This window comes from Mytilus galloprovincialis, chromosome 6, assembly GCF_965363235.1.
Source record: "Mytilus galloprovincialis chromosome 6, xbMytGall1.hap1.1, whole genome shotgun sequence".
Classification (NCBI taxonomy): Eukaryota; Metazoa; Mollusca; class Bivalvia; order Mytilida; family Mytilidae; genus Mytilus; species Mytilus galloprovincialis.
Genome location: NC_134843.1, coordinates 6,618,964 through 6,646,216, shown reverse-complemented (window position 1 = coordinate 6,646,216; position 27,253 = coordinate 6,618,964). Strand labels below are relative to the sequence as shown.

General features: G+C 32.3%; 1 protein-coding gene and 1 long non-coding RNA gene across 2 annotated transcripts in view; one reads left to right on the top strand and one right to left on the bottom strand.

The window, feature by feature from the left end:
* LOC143078807 (sodium-dependent noradrenaline transporter-like) overlaps window positions 1-23,842 on the bottom strand; it is a 40,644-nt gene extending 16,802 nt beyond the window's left edge. The window contains exons 1-6 of the mRNA XM_076253791.1: window positions 22,892-23,842; window positions 12,583-12,994; window positions 9,716-9,847; window positions 3,854-4,091; window positions 3,001-3,139; window positions 282-416 (exon numbers count right to left, since the gene is read on the bottom strand). Of these exons, the coding sequence (XP_076109906.1) occupies window positions 282-416; window positions 3,001-3,139; window positions 3,854-4,091; window positions 9,716-9,847; window positions 12,583-12,994; window positions 22,892-23,551 (1,716 nt within the window). The 5' untranslated portion in view covers window positions 23,552-23,842. The remainder of the gene's footprint in view (window positions 1-281; window positions 417-3,000; window positions 3,140-3,853; window positions 4,092-9,715; window positions 9,848-12,582; window positions 12,995-22,891) is intronic.
* LOC143078808 (uncharacterized) lies at window positions 15,964-18,036 on the top strand. The gene is made up of 2 exons (XR_012979275.1): window positions 15,964-16,093; window positions 16,775-18,036. It is a non-coding gene; the product is annotated as an uncharacterized LOC143078808 (long non-coding RNA).
* Window positions 23,843-27,253: the final 3,411 nt, after the last annotated feature.

Here is a 27,253-nt window from a genome sequence, read left to right as displayed (position 1 = left end):
TTGTATTTCATTCATATTCTAAGATTGTATCACTTTAACTCTGATAAGATCTTGGAATTGTTTCTAAACACAGTATAAAAGGCATGCTAATTTCATATTCCTCCTCGGTTTCACATTTTTGGTGTTTAGCAAGACTTTTGACCAATTTAGAAATCGACTTCAGAAAACAACTGCACTATTTACTTTGATCGTTAGAAAAAAAGTTTTTGAAGATTTTGAAAACATGGATTTTGATTATTTTTACAAAACAAAATTATCTTTTTTTGTATAAATTAGTATACCTGTGGATCTCCTAAGCGGCTCATATTTGGTGTGATAAAATAACTGACGCCTTCTGCTGCACCTGGCAACATGGCACCTCTGATCAACAGAACAGTTAAAATGAGGTAGGGAATTGTAGCTGTAAACCATACAACCTAAAAAAAAACAAAACAAAGTATTAAAGCAAATGCGTCAATTAAAAATTGAAAACAACAAGTTTAAAAATTGCATGCGTCCAAAGCGATTTCTGGATCTACCTTCATCAGGAACGCTCAAAACCAAACATTTGAAATCCGAGGATGTGTAAGTACCGAAACCGTTGAAGAGCTATATGTCAAAAATACCTAAAATAAATAGCCAAATTCATCTAAAGTCAACTTTGTCTGAGGGAGTTGAAACTGAGGTGATGATACCCTCAGGGACTGAGGTATCGACCCAGTGATGTGAAAAATTGAAAACAACACGTTTATTAACTGCATGCGTCTGAAGCGCTTTAATCTGCATAACAGTTATTGCTGCAGTAAAACTTTAAATGTGTATGAACTTTAAACCCTACGCTTTTAATAATAATTCCATATTCATCTACAGCCATACGTACAAACTGCAACAAACAGTAAAGATGAAAAGTACAAATTCTTCTAGTAACCAATTTCAAATGCATTTATATACATACATTTAATTTTTCCAATCAATAATCAGATTAAAATTAATAGTCAACGACACAGCAATCAATTGACACAAAATAGAAAATCATGAAGAGTTCAACACATTATTAAGTGTGTGAAAACATATATAGCACATATTTGTAGGGATCAAAGACATTTTGAAATCAAATTAAAAATTGCCTTTGTAAATAAAGGCAACTGTAGTATCCCGCTGCTCGAAATTCAAAAATCGATTTGGAAAAAATAAGGAAAAAAATGGTTGGTTTAACCTGGTTTTGTGGCTAGCCAAACATCCCGCTTTTATGACAATGATAATTATAACATTAAAATGCCAACATTACATTACAGGACTACAATACAAATATCGTGTATTAACAGCAAATTTCTTACAGTTCTTACAAGCATTAATATGGAAATATTACAACCATGTAAGTACTTGGCTAAGAGCATAATCTAAAAGATATTCGGAGGTAATCTAGTTTGTCGGCACTCAACACTCTCTTTTTTAACTAAATAAGGTACATATCAGACAATAAAACAACCTCCAGCTCTGAAACAAATACTCTGTTCTTTAATAGTGGTATTGTTGAGTGAAAACCACAATTCTATATGAACAAATCTGAAATTATAGCGAATCAAGGAATATTCACTATTGCTGAAAGCTAGCTCAAGGTTCATAACCAGCGTTACAGATTATAAAAATAAATTCGTTCTATTATCGGATGCATCAAAATCAAGTGCCCCAGCTTTGACTTTGATACAGATACTAGTAATCGTCTATATAATAATTATATCCATCAATCTTGTACTAATCTAAACAAATTAAACGCACGTATATATAATATCCAATGTGTTAAGACTAGCGCAAACTAGTCCCATCTGTTATGCAAACATCAATTAATCATTTAAAAGTTAAATAAAGATCATTAATCTATAATAAATACTTGTTGTGTTTAAGAATATTGAGTTCTTCATATCTTCAAAAGTCGAGCAGATATAAAAATTAATATTACGCAAAAGATGCAAATTTAAAAAAAAAAACTAATACATTTAATTCTCTATAAAATCTCTGCAAATACCTCCAATAGTAAAAGGTAATAAAGATTGACTATGAGACAGTATACGTAGTCTCGTTAAATCGGGAAATAGCCATATTTCAAAGGAACCGTTGACTTGCATCTACATCAGATATACTTTTGACAGAGAATTTAAAACCCGCACAGAAAATTCAATATTCTGGAGGACAGCCCCTAGTCGCTGAATATGACTAGTGTTTTAAATATGCTAAATATTATATTTTCAAAATCTAAACAAATTACTACCAACCTTCCAGTGTGCCTGGCAATTAAAGGTGAAACGCTAGACGGTCCAGTATACATTCTTTAAACAATGTCTACATCGTAATCCACATTCAACCAATGTCGTGTCTATTGGTCTCTGCTTTACTAAAAACCCATCGAATCAAATACAAATAGGGACAAACACAAGAACACATTCCAAAAGAGGGACAAAAGATACCAGAGGGACAGTCAAAAGTGCACTCAACTTTATTGACTCAGCACGAGGTTGTTTTAATTGTACTATTTGTTTATGACTTTTTGTAAACAGGAAGTTACAGGAACGTTGAGTAAAAAGGAAATGAATTATTTGAAACTGATATCCTTGCGCTATCAAAAATGATTTATGTTCAAACCTACTCTTGTTTCTATTTATAGTTGTAGATGCAAGTATCACAGCTAGCGTTGTCAGTTTGTTTTAGATTCATGAGTTTGACTGTCCCTTTGGTATCTTTCGTCCCTCTTCTATCAGCGGAAGAGACGAACGAAAAAATATAACACATCCTTAAATCGATTGTAAACAACATTGTACAAGTGATAAGATAACCACAACATTGTACAAGTGATAAGATAACCACAACATTGTACAAGTGATAGGATAACATCAACATTGTACAAGTGATAAGATAACATCAACATTGTACAAGTGATAAGATAACATCAACATTGTACAAGTGATAAGATAACCCTACCTTTCGATTCTAAACAACATTGAACAAGTGATAAGATAACCATACCTTTCCAGCACTTTTGACACTTTTCCATAAACAAAAGTAGAGAATTGTAAACGTTAACATTGTACACAAAGCTAACTGCCATTTAACATTCCCGAGATCAGATATCCCTGTACTTTGGTGGAGTCCTAACATACCACGCCTGAAAATTGAAAAAAAAAACGCCTATAAAAATGTCTGTCATTGATCAAACGTCAAAGGCTTAGACATTGCAAAGAGTCTAAAGATTATTAGGGAAGTCAAGCAAACTCACAAACGTTTAACTCCATCACTTTTGTTATCCATCTGTCGCAAGAGCCTGGAAAACAGTAGTTGTCGTTGATTGGTGTCTAGTGTAACAGTTTCTCGTTTATTGTGTTGTCATAAATGAGGTCGTTGCTTTGTTTGTATTGGCTTATTCTAATTTTGTTATGTTTGGGCTTTTATAACGGACTATATGGTATGGGGTCTGCTCTTTGTATAGTCAATACGGTGACATATAGAATTAATTTAATGTTTAGTTCCGTGTTACTAGTATTTGGAATAATTGAATTTTTTGTCTCATTGACAATCATATAACATCTCTTTATTACATATTTTATAATAATATGTCATTTATGATTATAATAGAAATTAATTAATGGCTTGGCTTATAGTTGATTTCTTAAGGGTTTAATAAAAATCTATCCTGTGTTTTTATACAAACAAGTGATGTACTAGAAACCAATTGTACAGACATAAATAGTTGAAAGTTTTTATCCATTATTAAAAATTTTGGCATAGTAAAGGATACGAAGTATTATTTTGCATAGATTGATTATTATGACACTCCATAACGATCTTCTGTTTTAGCTTCATTTTCTTTACTCATACTTACTCAAAGAATTCAAACGTTGACGAAACAGATGTATTACTATTGTAAGTTTTGTTGTAGTATGTTTCGTTAGATTCCCACTCAATTTGCCAGCAGTTTTCAGAGTTGTAATCATGATCACATGTTGTCCATGGTAGCCCAGTTGTGAATGATGAAAACATATAATAAAATGACCATGCGATGACCATATTGTAGTAAAAGGCTACAATATAGGCCATAAAACAGGAGGCATAACCAATACCTACAAGTATAGAAAGACAGTATCATAATAAAGTAAGCATTCCTTTCCATTGTGTATATAAGGATCGCCCAGTATATGGTTTTTATCTAAATTAGCTGTTCAATTCATACGAGTGTTTATCGTTTCTTGGCTTTAACACGAGTCCATTGATTTCGTCGTATAGCCCCTATTTGTTTAAATTAAAAACAACATATTTGTAAGAAAACAAATAAAGGATTAATGGATTATAAACTCTACCTACATAAAATGAATATAAAATACCATCACCGTTGTATGTGGCATGTTTTTCAACTGGAAACAAAATTATTGAAACTGCAATGTATATACAAATAAAATGTATCGTAAATATAAAAAATCAGTAGAAATATGTCCTTTAAATATTATTATATACTAGAACACACCCGTGATATCGCGGGTCCGTGACTGAATTAAAGTATATCTATGTGTAAGCTTTATTTTAGTATTAGTATTGTCATCTGAAGTCATGCCGATTATAAGATACACAGTTTTCTCTGCTTTCAAATCTTTCTGTTTGAACCCGTCGAACTGGAACTTATCAATTATTGATAATATTAATTATTTGGAAAACAAAAGGTCCTGGAATGGAATATTTTTTAATCAACAGCATTGTCCTATATTAGTTATAAATGAAGTTGAATTGTTTGATTCGCTGTTTTACGTCATGCCCGCTAACAAATTGAAAACTGTACCTATATGCCTTATTTTAGTCCAGATTTTTAGTATTGTTATCTTAGAAAGTCTAACTGATTAAAATACTACAATAGGTAACGATTTGACAATTAAGTAGTGTCAACCCTGTGATTATGACCCGTGTAATACTATATAGCATATTAATCCCGAATACACCGTTTGGTGGTGCGCCTGTCAGATGCGGAACGTACAGATAAGGTAATTGGTAACAGGTGAATATACTATTGGTATCGGTATCGGACTCGACCCGGAACTTCTTAATTATTGGCAATATTAATAACGTGGAAAACAAAAGGGCCTGGAGTGGTGTAATTTTTAATCTACACCTTTGTACTATATTAGTTATATATAAAGTCGAATTCTTTGATTCGTCGTTTTTACGTGATGACGGCTGATAAATTGGACCTCGTAATTTTAGTATTATAGATGCTATCAATGTTAATTAATTTTATACGTTTACGAATGTGTTTACGTAGTTATCAAAAGTACCAGGATTATAATTTAGTACGCCAGACGCGCGTTTCGTCTACATAAGACTCATCAGTAATGTTTAGTTATTAAATAATTGAATAGTTTTTTCCTAATATTTCAACGCACGCGACGTTCACGTTTTGCTTTAATCTTTTAATGCAAAATGTCAAAGTCACTTACTTAAATATTTCGTATAGATTTGAAAAACAAAAACAAAACAAAAAACAAACATTACAGTGTTTTCCGAACATTAAACTGCTCTTCAATTGATAAATATTTATGGTAAGACCATCATATTTAATCCAACATATTCCTCTTGAAATTTTAATTCTCAATTATATATAACACTAAATTCTGTTTTGAGACGGCACAGGAATCTTGATTGATTTCAAATTGAATGTCCTAGAAGTAGAGTATAAACGAATGAATTTAATTTTAATTAAGCATCTTATTTTCAAATATTTGGGTAACACGCTATACATGATGTATTTTCGGTAGTTCAGTATCTTTATAAACTGGTATGCTTTTGATCAAAGATATGCTTGCCTTTAATTTGTTTTATTAACTACGAATTAAGTTTTCTGAAACAGGTGTTTAAATAATATTAACATTGCACTTGATCAATATATAGTAACTGAACTGGTTTGAAAATCTATTTATACCCAAACATCGTTGCATGAAATGTGGATAGTTAATTTTGATATCAAACTTTAATGTGCTTGTGAAGATTATAATATGTATAAACGGATCAATCATCTAAACGATTTATTGTTGACTATAAAACAGATAAGGACGGTTTGATAAGTCAAAATATTTTAAATAATTTGCATGCAATTCTTGATACATTCACAACTTAAGTGCGATCATTCAATTTTCAATTTAACTGCAAGCATGCAGTTACTAAATTTAACCAAAAAGTAAAATAACAAAAATACCGAAAATTAGCTCATCACAGATACCAGGATTGAAATTTTATATTTACGACAGACGAGCGTTTCGTCTACAAAGACTCATCAGTGACGCTCAAATCAAAAAATGTAAAAAAAAAGGCCAAAAAACATTCTAAGTTGAAGAGAATTGAGGACCAAAATTCCTAAAAATTTGGCCAAATACAGCTAAGGTAATCTATTTCTGAAGTAAAAAAGCCTTAATATTTCAAAAATTCCAAGTTTTGTTAACAGTTAATTTATAATCATGAACATATCAATGATAACTCAAGTCAACAGAGAAGTGCTGACTACTGGGCTGGTGGTACCCTAAGGGGAAATAAATGTCCACCAGAACTCCGAGGAATATTCAACACGGAAAGTCCGTACATAGCTCAAACACATCAAACGATAGATTACAACTGTCATATTCATAACTTGAAACTGGCATTCTCTTAGATAAAAATTGTCGATAAAACCATGTTTTATAGCTAGCTAAATACCTCACTTGTATAATAATCGCATAAAATTTCATTATATTGACAACGACGTGTGAACAAAACAAACAGACATAACAGGTACAAATATAAAAAGTAGAGGTAAATCAGTCAATTTTGTGTTATAATCTTAATCCCTATGAAAACAAACAAATACATCAACAAAGAAACACAATAAGGCATATATAAGAATACAAAATTAAACATAGGACAATAACACTCCGAGCATTCAGTTTACAATTAATCTGCACACATTCACTTTTTTTCAATTTCACTGCAAGCTTTCAGTTTTTCAATTTAACCGCGAGGATTCATTAAAAATTGACAACTAAAAGAAATAGCACATCTCTACCTAATCGCCGTTAGAAAATATATAAATAATAAAATATATTTTTTTTATATATATAATCAATTATGGAAAGCATCTAACAATCCTTACGAAAACGGAAACAATATTTACTATACCCAGTGTAATTATGTATTTGAAATGATATAGTGAACCCTATATTTAGTTTTAGTATTAGTGAGTGCAGACATTGGTTTCCCAATATAGGAAAACATTTTAATGAAGAGGTATATCTTGTTCAAAACAATAAAGAAAATGTGCATATGTAATTGGAAAATTATAAAACCACCGTCATAGACTTCAAATGACGGTTAACAATGATATGAAACAAACTCCTCTTCATTATTGAATGTCTGAATTTAGCATTTAGTACATTTTAATGAGGAAAGAAATCAAAAAGACATAAATTGTGATATTGTAAAATGTGCATTTACTTTCAGTTTTTTGTTTTAAGATTATTTGCATATTTGTTAACATCATGATATCATTCTTGTTACACTTTGTAGCAAGCAATTAATTTACAGGCGTTGCCGTTAATGCATGTTTCTAACAATACAAATTACTTTTCATCAAATATATCCTCTTAATTTTTAATCCACCTCGGAGGTCTTGGGGAATACTTTGGTTGACTGGGTTATAGTTATATATGGTCGTCTGTTATTTTCTGTTATCTTGTTAACAGTAGTAAAATCAGCCACAAACTGCAGTCACTTCCGATCAGAATGGGGGACGTTAATTTGATACTTCTTGTTCAAAGTGACACGCTCTTTATACGTTAAAGAAATTTTCCTACAACTCTTTTGGGAACCCGATAAGGACCTTTTGATTTGCAAATTTCTTCACATATTCAAAATATATCGTGCAGTGCTGTTTACTGTGGGTAAAAACAGGGCTTCCATTTACCAGATTCCATCACTTTGTGTACTGGTGGTTTTGCCACAGTGGTAGTATAGGTGTCTAGTGCATTAAAAAGGGGGGGGGGGGGTAATAATCTATCACTGCCTCTGGCTAACTCAATCGTGGGCGAAACGAAAGTCGAGTGTGTAAATATTTCCTGAAAGTACGACGCCTCTACATTATCCAAGACTTCTACAGTACCTCATCACTACAGCACACGGTTAACTATGTGACATTGATTATCCTAGGCATCAACTGTAGAGTATCTCGGAGCAATAAGGGCTCAGAGTACACGGTTAACTATGTTACAGTATCCTAGGCTTCAACTGTAGAGTATCTTGGAGCAAGAAGGGCTCAAGAGATTCAGTGTGTATGCCCACCGGCGTTTGGACATGGCTTAGCACTCATCATCCTTGTCCCAGCTACATTATTTGTCTGTTCTTTTTCAAACGTATGCAAAATCCTTCCGCTTACTTATCTAAAGCTCTCATGTAATAGACTTCACAAAACAAGATGAGTGTTAATAGCGCAACCCAGTAAAATAACCAAATATTTCAAAAGTAATATGTGATGATAATGAGCATGCGTTTGAAAAATGTTATCTTCTAATTTTCTTTGATATTTTTTAGAAATTAATGTTATTACTACCACTGGGTCGATGCTTCTGCTGGTGGACTGTTAGTCTCCGAGGGTATCACCAGCCCAGAAGTCAGTTCTTTGGTACTGGCATGAAAATACGAATGTTTATTTTTATCAAATTATGCTGTTCTAAAATGTACGAAATTCTTTTAAATTAAGGAATGTTTCTCCTTCATGCAAAGCTCCGATTCCTTGCCTGGCTATACTTGTTGTGTCTTTTTGGATTATAACTGTTCATCTTTTTAATAAGCTTTTTATTTTCAAATGTTATGGCCTCGAGTATCACTGAGGAGACATTTATTGTCGAAACCGCATATGGTACAGAAGAAATGGTACCGTTAATGTTATTAGGAGCCAGCAAAGCAATTTTAAGCAAATGATACGTGAAATTTCAAATACTAGTAACACTGAAATTAAAAATAAGCTTATTTATTTCCTCGTGACAAGTCTGTTAGAGAATTTTATCCATTTTTATAAACCCGAAAATAAGTTATCAAGGAGATTTATTTATATTAGTAGGCGATTGATGTGCTAAATCATCAAATCGTTGTATTAAAAACTTGCTCTAATGTTAGAGGTGTTAGCTATCAAATTATGTTATATTACAAGTTTATCCTTTTATTGAAAAGACATGAAAAGAAAGATAATAATACTGCGATTAGAAATATGAAATGGTAATAAAACCAGTTTATGGATCATGTACGTTGCAACTCCCTCAGTTAAAGGTGACCTTGAAGGTATTGTATTTGCTCTAACAACGCCCATATTTTTTCTTACTAAAATTTTAAGTATCTTGGTTCACTGAATGTTCGGACTCTGAATGCATGTGCTTGGTGAAGGTCAACCCAGCATTGGAATCGGTATTATTTTGTTTATTTGCACAATTGTCCTTACCAATTAACCAATAATTGTAGCTTTAAACAATGGCACCATCTTCCAGGCACCGTTTTTGGTCCATCTTGTGTAAACTGTCCCATTCTTAGCCATTAATTTTACATTTAAACAAGGACACCATCTTCCAGACATGTATTGGACCCTCTTGAGCTATATGTTTTACCTTTAAACAAGGGCGTCTTCATACAGTCATATATTGGCCTTTCTTGTGTAAACTGTCCCATACTTAGCTATTAGTTTTACCTTTGAACAAGGGCACCATCTTCCAGACATGAATTGGTCCTTCTTGTGTAAACTGTCCCATACTTAGCTCCATGAAGAACACTGGAATGGCTCCAAATATAAGTACAGTAAAGTACGGAATGATAAAGGCTCCTATAAAGAAAGATTAATGTAGAAATTTAACGAGGTATTTTTTATGTTTATGCATACTTGTACAAGAAAAAGTTTTTGCAATGCTGGTCAAAGGTTTAAAGAAACAATTCTAGCAGCGTACTTATTCCTTTTAAGAAATAAACATGATTTTCTGTAATATGTAATTAGGATCGAACAGTTTGGCCATCACTCCATAAACCAAGCAAACATTCGTCACAAAAGACTTCTTATATCTGCAACTGGACGGTCGGGATCATCCTTATTATTTAATGTATTAAGAGAAGAACGTCAAAGAACAAGTTTGGAATAATTCAGATCAATAAAGCGTCTGAAACTATTTATTTAAAATGCGGAGGAATAAAGTCATTATTGAATGCATTTGATATAATTAAAAACTCATCTATATATCTGTCATTCTTCAATGTCGAATCCAAAATCGAAAGAAAATTGATAGCAAAGCTAGTTTGTCAAGTTTCTGAAAGGAAATAACTAAGGAATCACAAACTGGATTGATTTTTTTTTAGATTTGATAGAGCATAGAAACACAGATTTATTTGTATAAATCGTATGAAAAAGATGCGAAATGCATATATTATAATTCTCATGTTTCAAACGAGCTCAGATCCGACTTTTTGGGTAGTGCTCACATGCACATAATAAAATCAAATGCTTATATCACGGTAACTATAAAAAGAAGATGTTATTGATTGCATATAACATAACTCTCCACAAAAGATCAAACGACAAAGAAATTAACAACTATTATAGGTCGTCCTTCAACAATGAGCACAGCCCATACCGCATAGTCGGCTATGAAAGGCCCTGAAATGACAAATGTAAAAGTCTAATTATTTAAACGAGAAAACTTAAGGTCTGCCATTCTGAGCTCTGTTTTTGACTGCTGGTGTTATAAAATGAAATAATAAACAAAACAACTGCATTTATAAAATAGGTATGCAATAATATAAAATGGTATTAATTACTATGTAAATGACATGGAAAAGAAGATGGTATGTCCGATAAATCTTTAAAACAGATGGTTTTCTCATATATGTCATCTCTGATAGATACAATTACTTTTATTCATCTCGGTGAAATGTGCTCGCAAAAAACATCTGAAACGGAAAGATCTTGCGAGGAATAACTATTACTAGTAATATGCTATACTCTTTGACTATTCGAGGTTACTTATGATTTGTGATATACAAAAAAGTTCTAAAACATTCAATCATCGATTGATTATGTGAAACTGGGCACAGAATCCAAAAATTGTCTTCAAGTCAACGATAGAGAAAACGGAATAAACATTTTTACATGTACAAAAGTCATAAAAGCGCAAATGTCCTTTTTTTTAAAAGCGCATATGTCCTATGATTTGAAGCGCAAATGTCCTATAAAAAAGCGCAAACGTCCCGCGGCGGTGAATCTGGATAAATCTATTATTCGATTGAGACAATGAGAACAAAAAAAGAAAATACAAGTAACTCCAGGACAATTTATTTTTATTTTGTATTTAAGGTGGTACCCAACACTTTCACTACAATTAATTTGGCTCGTTTAATTTTCATAAAATTTTGTCAAAGTATTTACTTTGACCCTTTAACAAAAATATGAAAATTTCAAAAATTTTGAACCAACCGTTTTGTCAGAAAAATTACACTTGTTATATAGCAGTTTGACAACACCAATTTTGATCATTGAGAAGCTTAATATTCCCTTTACAACACAACGTTATTAAAACGTTAAGCTGACTTTATAGAGTTATCTCCCTGTAGTGTTAGGTACCACCTTAAGACTCTAAAATGTGAATCATAGTATTTGGTGTCTACCTAAATTCTTCGCAAATTAATAAGATAATGCACACTTGATAAGTCACATTGACAAACAGTTTTTTTTCGCATTTGAGCTTGCCGATAATGTGACTTTAACACATTTTTAATATATATATTTGTTGTATGAATTAAGCATGAAAAAAGCCAGAATTAGCAGATGCCCAAAAACAGATTTTAATTTGACTTTGAAAGTGTAAATATAAGGAGATATGGTATGATTGCAAACGAGACAACCACATCCACCTAACGGTAATAGTTATATATTATTGTTAATCATCTCAACATGATTAAAGTTTATGTCATCCTACCAAAAACATGGTTCACAGCAAGTCAACAAAAAAACTCACTGGAATACTTGCGGTAGGTATACATAAGATTGTAACGGGCTGTAAATGATGTACGTGCGCGCCTAATCATCCCTCTATCCTGAACAGTGGTAGAACAAACTATAACACTCTGATTGAAAGCACTTGACTCGTCAGATCGGTGTTAAACATTGAAACAATAGCAAAAACAAGTGGACACAGACTATCATACTAAGGTGTATACATGTTTACTGCAGATCTCAATCCTTATAAGATATTTGGAATGTTCCTTTTTTCAAAGATAATATATGATAACCCAATGATGAGACTCAATAATCAATTATGTGTAATGCCTAGTGGACAATTTCGCATATTACCTACTGCGTGAAAACAGCAATGAAAGTTGAATGAGTACGTGAAATAGAAATTAAGGTTTTAGACCGGCTTCACACATTTAAGAGTAATTTAAGGATATTTTTCAGCAAGTATTTTATGCACCAAGAGATTGTAAACGCAGGAATACTTTCATAAAGAAATATACCTACCGCCACCGTTTTTATAACCTAGATATACATAGTACTTATAGAAATATACCTACCGCCACCGTTTTTATAAGCTAGATATGGAAATCTCCAAACATTGGCCAAGTCAACTGAATATCCTATAGCTGCTAATAAATAGTCACTTTTCTTTGACCAGTTCTCAACTGGGAATTTTATTTCGCCGTCATCTTTTACATTTGGGCTCTCATTTTTATCTTTTTCACTGTTACAGTCCTGTGCTTCTTCGTCTTTTTCATCTTTAGGTGGATCTTCATTTGGATCATTGTCGTTCGGAATATCACCGTTACTACCCGTGTAAACTTCGTTCATAATGACCGTGTCGTGCAGAGGTATTTGATAAGTTTCATAAGAAATTCCATTTGTAAATTTGTCTTTTATAGGTTGCAGTTCTATCAATCTATCTTCCTCCGCCATTATATTAGAATTTTCATCACCTATAGGATCACCCTAAAATCATAATAGTCTTCGGTATTAAAGTGAATAGTTACTACCATATAGAAATATATTCAACAATTCAAAGGCATAGATCAACAATCTAACTCTTAAATGCATGTATTCCTGATAAATAACATCATTACTATGTCTTGAAATATTCTACATGGACACCGATACGTGTAAATAGTTTCAAACATGTCATTTCATTCTGTTAGATTTCTACGAATTCATTAAAATGATATTCTTGTATCTGAATCCGCAAGTAAAACGATCATGTTTGTCTGACTTGCATTGTCTCTTTGCGAGATACCACAGTTCATACACGGCGGTACAAACTATAAAGCGACGATTGTTGACCTAAAACTTTCAATACCAACTATAAATTTGGGACAGACAATAAATTTCATATGTAGATGATTCTACCATTAATTCGAGAAAAATTTATCAATAACAGAGTTATAATTTGTCAGAATGAATGTGTTGGATTTATTAGGTCTTGTGTTATAGGGTGTTTAACTTTCGCCATGTTGAACAAACTCGGGCAACGCGTGTGTTGTGACGTTATTTGTTCAGCGGTGCCTTCTAATTGGTGACATCTTGTTTATTTCGAGAAAATTAATCGGAGCATCTTAACCTCACAACCAGCTCTTAAAAGTATTAATTTGGCACTTTTCTAAACGAGTCTGGATTTATGTATTTGTATGTTTTACTTAATTAAAATATCGAACCAAGTTGGCGTCGGAGATATTTTCAGATGTAAAGTTAATTCTAAATTGTTTTAGTTCGATATTGAAGAAGTGGGGTGTTTTTTTTTTTCTTCTTTCTCGAAACCTTGAAGTGGTTGCACGTTAACAGGTCATAGAAACATATTATAATTGAAACGAATTTTCTGCTTTTTATATAGATTTCTTCTTTTTTTCCAGAAAAAAAAATGAATTGGTTTACAATTTCTGAAACGATATGTCTTGAGTTTCTATGTTGTGTTTTGTGTCTTATAATTTGTCTGTTTGTCTTTTACTTTTTTAGCCATGGCGTTGTCAGATTGATTATTTTTATCTATGAATTTGAATGTCCCTCTGGTTACTGTCGCCCCTCTCGTATACCTTAATTTCGGTCTTTACTCAATTCAGACACGTATCCGTACACATTTATTGAGAATTTTGCTTCGCAATTTAAGATACACAATGATCATTGATAATCCCAATAATATTTTATTTTAGCATTTAATTCAGAAACCCAACAAAACAAAAAATAATATCTGCAGATCAATATTTAACACGTGTTTAAAATATCACAAATATTTACATCACGTTTAGAAGTTTGTAGTTTAAGAGTTTACAATGACCGTACACTTCTTATACTTTCAAAATACATAATAATACTTTAATGCGTTTACAATTGAAGCCGTTGGTAAAACAGAGCACAAGTGCTTATCCATTTAACCTTGCTTCTGCTATTGGCTTATAAATTAATCTTAAAACGGTTCTGAATGGGAGTGCAGATGGCTATCTTAAGTTTTGATATTTCACGAATTATTGTAGATCAAAGTGTTTTCATTAAAAGTTTACTGTTAAATCATTCAGAAGATAACAATGGTATAAAACAGGTATCACAGAGAGACAACAATCTACAGTGTTAAGTACAATGTTAAAAAATAAATTGATCCTACGAAATATTTTGTAACACAGAAGTAAATATTTACTCTTGAAATTGAATGCAATACATAACACAATAAAGATTTTGTTAAACCTTTAAAAGAGGTTCTGAAAGTCTGTCGTAAAGATTGCTAAATAAAACACTTTTCTTGGTGGGTTTAAAGTGATCCAATGTCCTTTCGTTTTGTATTGTAAGCAGACTACAAAATGAACACGATTCTGTTACAAGGCTGATGTTCACCCACCGTTTTCAGTTAAATCGCATGAAAATTGAAATATGGAAGGGTTCTTGTAAGATTGAAGTACAAGTTTGATGCTTTTCAAAATTGTTGTGTGTATTCCTAAGATATAGTCAATATAAAAACAAGAAGATATGGTATGTTGCCTTTGAGACACCTCTCTACAAGTGACCAAATTACATAGAAATTAACAACTAATAAAACCCCGAAATGACAAGTGTAATACAAATCAAAAGAGAAAACTGTCGGCCTAGTGTATGTGTTAAAAAAATGAACGAAAACAATATGAAGTTTGTTAGCATGTGTCAGTATAAAATATATTTTCATTATTCGATGTGGGAACATTAAAGAACGAATAAGCTATTTTACAAAGTATTAGGGCTTTCTTTAAATAAAATATAAATGATTAATCTATATCCCATGATGGAAAACTCGTTAGCTTAAGCTAATCTTTCTTGTGGTTATTAAAACATCCCTGATCTAATACATACGAGTTATAACATATTCATTGTATACGTGTTCACTATTTACGACAAATGCTTGAATTATCTTATACTTCTGTATAATGCAAAATTTTTTTTGCTTCATACTGTAAAAAATATAATTTAGTCAATAATTAAATACATTGTTGTGTAGAATATTTACAGTCGTCACTGGTTTCATCAAACTGTCAGTTGGAATAATTTTCTTTGTTAATAATTTAATTTTGGTAGTTACACACTTTCTAATTGGCTGAAAGTGTTTTGTCTATCAGCTCATAGACACAATTCAAGCTCTTGCATTGTGAAAACTGTATGCTCGTCGTGTTAAGTGTGTAGGGAACAATCTTTATATAAAATTTCACATTTTGTCAATTTCAAGAATAATAATAATATAATAAATTCTTTATTTTAAAGAGGGTGACCTAATTAGAACTAGTCTAATGTTTATTGAGGCTATCAAAACAAAATACATGTATACGGTTAAGTCATTCATTCATACTTTTATTTTGATATTTTTTAGGTTATTTGTCCATCATAAAATTGTAATCGTCTCATTATATCATCTTATCCCAGCTAATGCTAAATTAAAAGTCACATGATAGAGTATAAACGTTTGCGACACAGTACAGTCATAGCGACGTTATAAACACGTTGCCAGTCGCGATTCAACATTACAACGTCCAACATGGCCGACGCTGGAAGCCCGACGGTCTATATCGCGGTTAATGTGGAAAAGTAAGTCATTACCGGTGTTTTCTTGTGTACTAATTTCTAAAGTAATTAATTCGGGTCTTCATTTTTATTGTTTGGGTTAGTGTACTTAGGAAAAGGGTTCTTTTTTGTTATGTAAGTGTCTCTACTAGGGTTATAGGTATGGACAAGGAGACTAAGGGTTACTTTAGTACAAATCTATATAAGGGTTGGACCCGAATATAAAATACATTGCCTTATATTATGAAAACCAGTTTAGTGCATTATGTATAAAACTGTCCGTTTGTCAATAAAAGCAAAACTTGTCAATTACAGACTAACAATGCATTTCAATACATATGGCCATTATGAAAAAACAGGACCATCATGTCATTATAAAAATAATCGCCAATTATGAATAAAACGCGGGTCATTGCGAATTAATAGGCCATTATTTAAAAGGGCCATTATAAAAAAAAAACAGGGCCATTATGAATAAATAGGGCTTTTATGGATTTTCAGTTTTTATCAATTCAAATTTACAATTCTGGGAGTCATGGTAATATGAACAAAGCAGCAAGTAGGCATACTTCAAGAAGACTTGAAATAAATATCTGTATCTTTATGGGTACGTGTAGAACCATATTTATATATTTTCAATGGATAAGGTTTTCAGAATCAAATTTACTAAAAATCATTGACAGACATTTTTTTTTTAATTCACAGCAAAAAAGAAACAAATACTGAAACGGAAACTCTAAAGCATACAGTACAAAAATCAAAATGGATAAATAAGCAAATAAGCAAATTTCAGACTTCAAACGTGGGAGAAATGGGCTTTGTGATTCCCTTGAAAAACGATTCTAAAAATACTATAAGCATTAAGGCTACCAAGGACCAAACACAGCTATCAAACGAAATGGATACAGAAGACATGCGAATTCTGAGCGCCCTAAAATCTTTATTTGAAACATGCGATACAAAAGTGATCGTTAACAAGCTGATGCGCGCCACAAAAAAGTTATATTCACCCGAACTTGAAGTTATAATGGGCAATGAATATCTTTCATTTCAAAATCTAACCAGGAAAGAGAAGATTAACCATCTCGGTAAACGCTTAAATCGATTTTACAAACTGGAAATAAAACTAATCAGACAAGCAGAGAACGAAAGAAAAGAAGAGGAACAACGAAAGAGAAGAGAAGAAGAAGAGGCCAAGGAGGAAGCAGATTTGCAAATGGAACTCGAGTATAAAATCAAATCCTTGTTACAAGATATTGGACTTATGGAAGATGAGATAAGAGCAGAAGACGATTTAAATTCGTCTGCGATTTCCGTTGTGGCATCTGCCGCAGATCAATCTAAATTCAAAAATATGTTATCATTCTGGAAAGACGTTGATTCAAATCAAGTCAAGGTACAAATTCTAGAGGCGATGAGGGATTCAAACTTAGCTACAGATTTTGATAGAGTAGATGTAATTGGAGGAGGAAACCAATGCGTCATTGTCGCAGGTGACCCTTGTGTCATTGGAGGAGATCCATGTGACATTGGAGGAGGAGACCAATGCAACGCATTCAACCAACCTCGCTTTCAGAAACAATCTACCACATGGGACAACCAAAGATTAGTGTTCCTTTCTATGTTGGTTATCGTAGCTATAGTAGGATTGTGTTACCTTATATTTTCTGTTTGGTGGAACCCGACCGATATACAGAATGGCTGTTTTTTCTGTGACAACCTATCGCGATACATTTTCAACAAAACAGTAGAGATTTTAATGTGAAAAAAACAAGAATTTATATAAAATAATGAAAATATTGCAAAATAGATAAAATCATGTATAGTAAATAAAAATTGAAAAAATTGAAAAATGGATTAAAGCATGTATGAATACGAAACTATGTAAAAAAGAATACAAAATAAATTAATCGTGTATAAATACAGAGTAACGATAACATTGCACAATAAATTATGTCTTCCATGAATTTTCTTTAATTCTTTTATGACAGTATGATTTATGTTATCAGCACAAGCTCTTTTCGTATCAGCATTTACATCTAATAAGTGTACAATGTTGGGGGTTTTAATACTGAAAAAAATATATAGCCAATCGTCAATGAGGCAGCAACCAAACAAGAAAAGGACACCAGCAGATTATTTTTTTCTGTAATTTGTGAAAAAAACTGAAGTCCCTTAATACTAAATGCGCGGAATATTTGCCGTTTATTTTCAATTTTAAAGCGTGACAGTAGACTTAATCTTTATCTATTATGAAATGCAACTTATATGCTTTTTATTCGATTACACTTGTTTTGACATATCGATCGTAAAACAATAAATGAAATCTGTGTAATCGTTAACACAGGCAAACTTTAGCTGTTTTATTTCGCACATTTCAGACAATTATGATAGCTAACGAATAGGTAATATACTTTAAGTGTTTAAACAACGCGCCCTTATGCATGCCGTGTGAGCTGAAATAATGAGATTGCAAGAGGATAACGTTATGCGCGATTTAACATTGGTGATAGAAATAGCAAACCAACGTGTATACAAGAAAACTTTTCATGTTTCATAATTATAATAAAATGTAGTGAATGCCAGAGAAAATGATCCGTTCAGGAATTGAATAGCCGTAAAGTTTGACGGCTTTTTTATTTTAACATTTTATCAGCTGAACAATAGGTCAATGTATCATAAGTGGTAAAATTCAGTTGTTTCTCATAAAACAAGATGAAAGCAAAGAATTTATATATTGGAAATACCAGAAATTAACTTGATTCGTTTAAAGAGAAACATGATATCAATCGAAATTCACAAAATAAATTTAAAATGTATAAAGGAATACTGTTTTGTAATTGATATTAATTCTTACCTAGGGTTATTGCAAACTAGTCGAATGCTATCCAATATTACAATGGGTGTTTTCGTATAACATCTGGATTTGTTTACTTGTCTCGAAAAAGTACTCTAAAGATCAAATATATGTCATAAGATCTCGTTTGACTGACAATGATGAAATATAACATTTATTCTAGAAGCACCTATTTGCTCTGATAAATTAGGTGAAGTAACCAAGTTATAATATTGAACCTACGTCGTGTGATCACAGAGATTTGATAGGTACTTTGGTTCTCTATATAGGTGTTGCGTGAAATTTTGGTTTGCTTTCCGTGAAGTGTTTTTGTGCTGTTGTTTTGTTCTCTGTGTGATGTTTTAAATTATTTGTTACCTGTTGTAAGGTTCTATGTGTGTTGCTTTATGAACTGTTGTGTTTTCTTTTAAATGTTTTGTGAACTGTTGTTTGGTTCGATATATAACATGTATTTTTTAACTGTTATTTGGTTTTCTGATAAGTGTGTTTGTACATTGTTGTTTGGTTCTCTGTGTTGTGTTTTATGAACTGTTTATTAATTTTTCTGTGTGGTGTTTGGTGAACTGTTGTAAGGTTCTCTGTGAAGTGATACGTGAGCTGTTGGTTGATCAGTTAAGTGTTTTTGTTTTGTTTTTGTGAACTGTTGTTTGGTTCTCAATAAAGTGTTTTGTGAACTATTGTTTGGTTTTCAGTGAAGAGGTTTGTGTGCCGTTGTTTGGTTCATGTGTGGTGTTTTGTAAACTATTGTTCGGTTCTCTGTATAGTGTTTTGTGAACTGCTGTATTGTTTTCTGTGTAGGATTTTGTGAACTGTTAATTGGTTCTCTATGTGTTGTTTTATGAAATGTTCTTTGATTCTCTCTGAAGTTTTGTGTGAATTGCTGTTTGGTACACTGTTTGGTACTCTGTGTAGTGTCTTCGTTTACTGTTGTATGGTACTTTTGTAGTTTTTATGAACTGTTGTATGATTTTTTGTATTTTTTTGTGACTGCTATTTGATTCTCTGTATAGTGTGCTTTTTTTTTTTTTTTTTTTTGCGCTGTTGTTTGGCTCTATGTGCAGTGTTTTTTGAGGTGTTGCATGGTTTTTTGTATAATGTTTTATGAACTGTGATGTGATTTGTTGTTTGGTTCACTGTGAAGTGACGTGTTTTTTAACAGTTCTATGATTCTCTGTGTCTTGTTTATCTTTTTTTTTCTTTATTGATAACGGTGTTGTCTGCCTTTCTTCCGAGTTCGGTTTCTGAACCTTTACTCATTTAGAAACGTAAAGTCTTTTCAAGTCTAGAGTTTAGACGAAAAAAAACATCCATGAAAAAAATCGCAGTTCCTTTGCTTTACTTTTTTTTTTTTGCTATGCATGACCGGTTATGTATGTACTGATTGTGTATCATGGATCATGGATCATGGATATACCCAATAGCCTTCCTTATCTAGTCTTTTCTGATTGCAATATTTTGTTTGGATTCTGTTTCATTGACGTTTGCCTAGCATCTCTTTTCATTCATATGTAAAATATCTTCTGAAACGACAGGTATCTCAACCTACATTGGAATCTTGTCTATGTGAGATAAAATTGTAATTACTTGAGGTTCGATGGCAAGAGAGAATACAAATATTTAAGTGTTATCGTCAAATTTACATGATAGAATCGGTACGGAACTTAACCCAGTGATGAGTCCTTCATCAGCGAGGCACCTTTTATATAGAACAAACTTGAAGGTGAACACGACGCCTCGATGAAAAACAGTTATGCATTTGAACTCGAGCAATGTTATGAGGTAAAGTTCAGACATTCCTGCTTACCAGGTAGCTGTAAATGATACACATGGCATATATTATCATTTTGATAATTATTGTATTTTATATCAATGACGCCTTATTAACTTGTTTATTCTGGCAGGTGCAAGGTCGCTAATGCAGTTACAACACCTGGAATTTTTATTGGCGTAGCTTGATCTCAGGGTATAGTGATATAATCATAAATTTGATGGTTAATAAAATAGAATTAATATATGATTAAGTAATCAATTTTATCACACCTCACATGATAAATTTAATTTTGTCAAACATGCACCTGCAATCTGAAATTAGAATTGCAGGGTTGAAAGACCATTTTTCAGCCATATTCAGGACGAAAACAAGTTAATCAGATATGAAAGTGATCTCTGCTTTCGATTAGACCATCACTCTAAGGCGGACTAGCTCACACATTTTTAACACGCAGTAGGATGTCAACTTGCTGAGACGCACTATTCTGACAACAAGCAGAAATATTGTTGTTTTGTTCTTAATTACCCAGGCCTGTAAATGTGGTGTGTTCTGCAAAGAAGGTACAAAATGCAACTTTCAAGTTTACGATCGAACCTTAACACGGATATAAATGTTCCCCTCGACCTAATGCATTAGAAACAACACAACATGTGTGTGTCACAATTAGAACTTAGCCAGTAACTCTTAACGGGGTGCAAAGTAAAAAGATGCAGAGGTTAAGCAAGGTCAATGCACAATAGGACATATCTTATAGAATCTGTAAATAGTTTGTACTATTGTTCCGACATTTTTCTTAAAAAGAATGATAAACACAAAAATTATGTTTACAAGATTCAAATTTTCAAGATACATTCAGATATGAATTTTATATCTGCTTTCGTTATAAATATATATTTCAGAAAGAGAAATGGGTTAGTAATAATTGTTCTTTTGGTCTTATAATCTAGCTCCTGTAAGTGTACACTCAATTTGATTTTTGTTTTAAACAACAAAAATAACAACAGATTGAGAGGGTATAATACTTTGGCAACGGCCCATTTAAAAAAGACTGTACATTGTATTAATTAACACACCTCAATTCTCAATTCAATATATATAGCTTATTTATTTACTTATCATTAATTTTTGCGAATGTTTTTTCTTTGTTTTTTTTCACAGCTTCCTTCTGAAACTAATTAGTGTTTAGTTTAAACAGTATGCATTAATGAAAAATTACAACATTAAAGTATAACATTGTTACATGAAATTCAAATATGGGATCTGGAAACAAGTTTGGAAAAACTTTTATAAATATGTCTCCTATTTAACCAACAATATGACGTGAAGCATCTAATTGGTGTTGGCAAGAAATTTAGAATCGAATAACTTGTTTTAATATAAATATCCTTGTGAAAGTCACAACAGATTATTTACTTATTACTTTTTAAAATCTTTTTTCTATTTCATATTCTGATAGATTTTATGAAATAAACATTAAATTTTGTCATTTGTGATCTGTTAAATTTTTGGTTGCTTTTACAATCGCAACAATATAAGAATTTCCCTTTCATTATTGTCCGAAATATATTTAAATGTGTAGCCTTTAATGTTGATTGTAAGCCAACCCAATTGTACTTTCAAACTTGAAGTCATTTATCAAACAGTCAAAGGTCAACATTAGAAGTGTCTAAGAAAGCCAAAACAAATCAGTATTTTGTGAGGTTCACATTCATCGGTCTTTTGCTTTTCATGATGTGTTTTTCGACTCTTTGTTTTTCTTTTCGTCGTTCTGTTTGGTTTTTTTTTACAAAGGGGTTGTTAGTTTTTCCTCGACTTAGATCTATTCCTTTTGTATTTTTCGCCTCATTTATGTGACTTGTTCAACATATGAATGTTCAACTTATTGCTGTATTTAAATGATATTTCTGGGGGGTAAATAAGATCCTCGTATTTGTTTTGGTTTTTTGTGTTTACACTATTGTTAGAACATAACATCTCTGTACAGATTTATCATAGAATGTGTTTTGGGGGTACAGAGAATAAAGTAAGACTTTTTAAATCAACTTTTTCAATGGTCAAGCAGATACCGAACACTTTAAAATCAATGTTTTGTGCATTTTCAATTTGTATATTGTACAGACTTTTTGCTTTAATCAAATATTAAGAAATAACATAAACTGTCAATTAAATAAATAATAAAAACTAAACAACAAACCTTTTTGGGTGCGTTCACAAAACCTTCGTCAGGACAAAACTCGGCGAGATCTATAATCATCTGAATTTCCGATGCCACAAATAAGATTGTTGCACTCCATTTTGAACTACGTCTTTCGGATACTATTGGAAGTGGTTCCAAATCTACATCGGATTCAGCACTGAATGAGTCCCTGGATAAACGGCGGTCCAGGGTGTCTCCTTTTATTACACAACAACTAGAATCACTATCTGTTTCCGGATTTTCGTAGTACCATTCGGAAGTAAACTTAAAAACGGGTGGACTCCGTGGGGCATTCGGGGATTTTCCCTCAGATCCAGCTGGACTTTGGGGAGTTTCAATGTCATTTTCGAACGCACTTTGATCCGGTTTCTGTTCTGTCTTTTGAGTAGTTTCGTCCAGTGAAGGTGAACACTGGGTTTCTCTAATTTCGTTTTGAAAAATTTCCTCTGCTGCATCTCGACTCTGTGTAACTTCCAGTGCATTTTCACAATTATTCTCCAAGACGAATGAACTCGAAACAGTTTCAAGTTCTGTATTTTGATGTATAACATATTCCTGGGGTATATCATAATCTAATTGTTCATCAGATATTGTTTCTTCTGTATTAACTCTTGAATCGTCTTCTATTTGACAAACGACCTCTGTTAGTTCCGTCATTCATAAAGAAATCTTGTTTCGCAAAGAGTAAAAAACAATCAAAATCTGTATAAGTCTACGGCATTATAATTTTATAACTTCCCGTCAGTTATGATAAAAATTATGAAAATAACAATGAATGTTTTTCCATGCAGATGTGATTTCAACACCATTGATAAAATTATTATTTTAAACATAATTAGAGATCTATAAACATGTTCCTTCCGCCTTTACTTTGAGGTGATTTTATCAAATGGATAAACTATGTTTCAATTATGTTTCGTAGACAAAAAGGTAATACAGAAAAGAGGAAACATACATCCAAACAATAAATCTTCAATCAGTTCTCCCACGAGACAAGATATCTTTTATAGTTATTTTGAAATGATGCATTTTAGGGGCAAGGCTATAACGTTAGCGATTAAGTGCATAGTATTTTGGCATTCTGAGTAAGGTGTGCATTGGAATGAACGTTCACCTTTGAATGTTTAATAAATTACGTCAGGTTTGACAGTAACATTGTGCAGTTTTTATAATCATCTAGTATCAATATTATTTGGAACAAATTTCGGACAATGTCATTATGAGGAATTGGAAATTCTGATAATAGTGCGATTAAAAAAAAAGAAAGTGAATGGATCAACATTTGGTATGTGTAGTATGGTTATACATGTACTCGGATAATTGGGTAGGCGTCTTTCTTAGAGAAAATTAGGTCCCCCGGTTCAAACATCAAAATATATCTTGTAGTTAATGTCTACATTTATAACATGTAAAAGTTATACTTTTAGCTTTAAAATATTATGGATAAAGTTTACAAATTTTGAAAATGCGCCAAAAAACTAAGGTTGAAACTCCTTCGAAAAAACCGAGTAAGACCTTCTTTTTTTGCTTGGGTGGGAGGGGGTCTTTAACGTTATATATTGATATGGTGCTTTTTCGTAATACAATAGCGCAAACGGTAAAAACATATGATACATACCAGCATTGGCATTACAGAACCTTGTATATGTCAAGATTATACAACTCCGTGGAGATGAAAAGGAGTATACGTTTTTATTTTCACGTCTACCAATGATATCTGTTAGTTTTGCTCTCACAATTTAGTCAATATTATGGAATTGTATACAACTGGCATGCAAAAGTAAAGTTTAGCTAGCTATAATGACACTAAGGTTTAAGCACCTTTTCCTTCAAACAAGAACATGACAGTCGTTTGCCTAATTTATGTACAAATTTTGTCCGTTAGTTTTCTCGTTTTAAGTGTTTTACACTCGTCATTTCGGGGTCCTTTAAAGCTGACTACGCTGTATGGGCTTTGGTTCTTATTGAAGGATTTACGGTGAGGTATGGTTGTTATTTCTTTTAAATTTAGTCTCATGTGGAGAGTTGTCTCATTAGACAATACTACACCTTGTTCTTAAATATATGATAATTATGAGTTTAAAACTGTACAATTCAAGCCGAAGCACTTTTAACCGATGCTCGTTTAGTATGTTCACTTAACTCAGTGAGGAGTGTAGTTTTGCATTTTGCCCCCTGTAGAATTTTCAAATTTCAAAGTTGTGCAATAAAATTCATTTTATATAATTTTAAATTTTATATACAAAAAAGTAAAATGATTGATATGCAGTAATAAAAGCCAAACTATTCCAAAAATGTTTTGTTCGCGTATGTATTTTCATTTTGTTAAATCTGTTTTTCTCGTGTTGAAATTATCCTGTGCTGAAATTAGGACAGAAAAAGAGCTGTACCCAATCTACATTTGGAAGGGAAATATAAACAAAAACAAACCAAACAAATGCAAAAAAATATCGGAAAGGTGAAAAAAAGCGGTTAGATCTGCCAAGGTGGCTTTATGTCTGTCAACAGATCGGTACGAGATTTACCACCTGTCTATTATAAAGTCAAAAATCCTCAAGTGTCTGTTTATATCAAGTAAGATAAATTGTGTACAGAAAGGATTGATTTTCCAATTGAAACAGAACGTTTTGTACATATACTTTGTGTCTGACACTGCCAAACCACAGTGCAGATTCATATAAACCTCTGCCATGTATTTATTTTAAACATGAGTTAATTGAGAATACGGATTTGTCTGGCTTTAGTCAGCTACAACCCTAGTTAGACAATGACACCGAAATAATGATACATCCATCCCTTTTCTGCTTCATTAACAAAACTGACAGTTTTAATTGGCGAGAAAATTGACCGAAACACTTCTCCTGTTAACTGCCAATGGTTAGTAAAATTTTGAGGTGAACATATAAAAATGTTGAGATGTGGTAAGATTGCCAATGAGACAACTATAAACCAATGACGAAAGCCTTGGGATGGTAATGTTGGGAACTGTATTGCTTCCAACAATGAGGAAAAGCCATACCACAAAGTATGGTATAAAAGACCACGAGGTTCAGTAAAGTTCTACAAATTAATACAAAAGCTGAATATGTGTTTACAATGAAAATCTGTCGCCTTTTTTTGTTATCGACACAAATAAAAGTAACCGTACACTTATACAGGTCTCTTTTTGTGTCAAATTATCCATCATAAGAAGAAAATATTCATGCCAGCACAGAAGTATCACTAAAAAGGATAGATATTGGCACCATTTATAGATACAGCCAACATATACAGCAACCTGAAACCTTCATTTCTTCACTTTTGTGTCTGAGAATCCATATAATCGATTTTCATTGTAAACACATATTCAGCTTTTGTATTAATTTGTAGAACTTTACCGAACCTCGTGGTCAATGAGTTAAATTGTGACTGGTGACGTGGAACATGTCAGATATGTTCTGTTGCTGAATATCTCTGTCTGTTTTCAATTGTACAGCATTTCCGAAATATATCAGGAAATTAAATTCTATTATCAGAAGCTAATATTTTTCATTAAAGCATAAGTTTCTATTTAGATTCTATCAAGTTAATTCAACAACGTGACAAAGGGCGTTAATTTTGAACAACTATATATAAGTTTAGTGTGCCTGCTGTAACTTTGCTCATAAGCATTATTAATCAAACACAAACTTCTGAAATATTAATATCTAATTCAATATTGATCGTGGTAGTAAAAAATATTAAGAGATACTTAATTTACGATAGTCGAGAAATAAATTTCTATTATCGTGGCAGCATCAGTTCCAATACTGAAAACATTGTAATCTATCAATATCTACATTTTATATCCCAATGCATGGGGCACCACCTAGTTTCAAGGTTGCAAGAGTGTAATATCTAACATACGTGCGGATGTACTATGCAGATGCTATTTAGTAGTATTTACCACAGGCGCTGGAGGCATAGTGTTATATTCCTATTTTGGGTCTCTGGTTATCGGGACTGCCTCACACAATTTATCTCTTATGTCGGAAAAGGTGGAACATGTTTTAGCTATTAATGATTACGTTAGTTATCGTCTGCCAGTGTAGTTGCGTGACCTTGTAGTAAATGGTCTTACCATAGTCCCCAGCCAATTACACGATAAAAGATCACCCTTCTTTTTTGGCTTAAAAAAGCGCAAAGGACTAAGTTATCTATTATTAATTGGTATCATCACATGGCGACTGTCGTCTGTCGTCCGTTAAATATGGGAAATTTAAGAAATAATTCATGGAAGCCATAGATTGTTGGAAATTTACACATGGCCTGGGCCGTGATATTCAAATTTTATCCTGAGCGTTAGCGAGGGATAAAATTAACAATCTATGGCTTCCATGA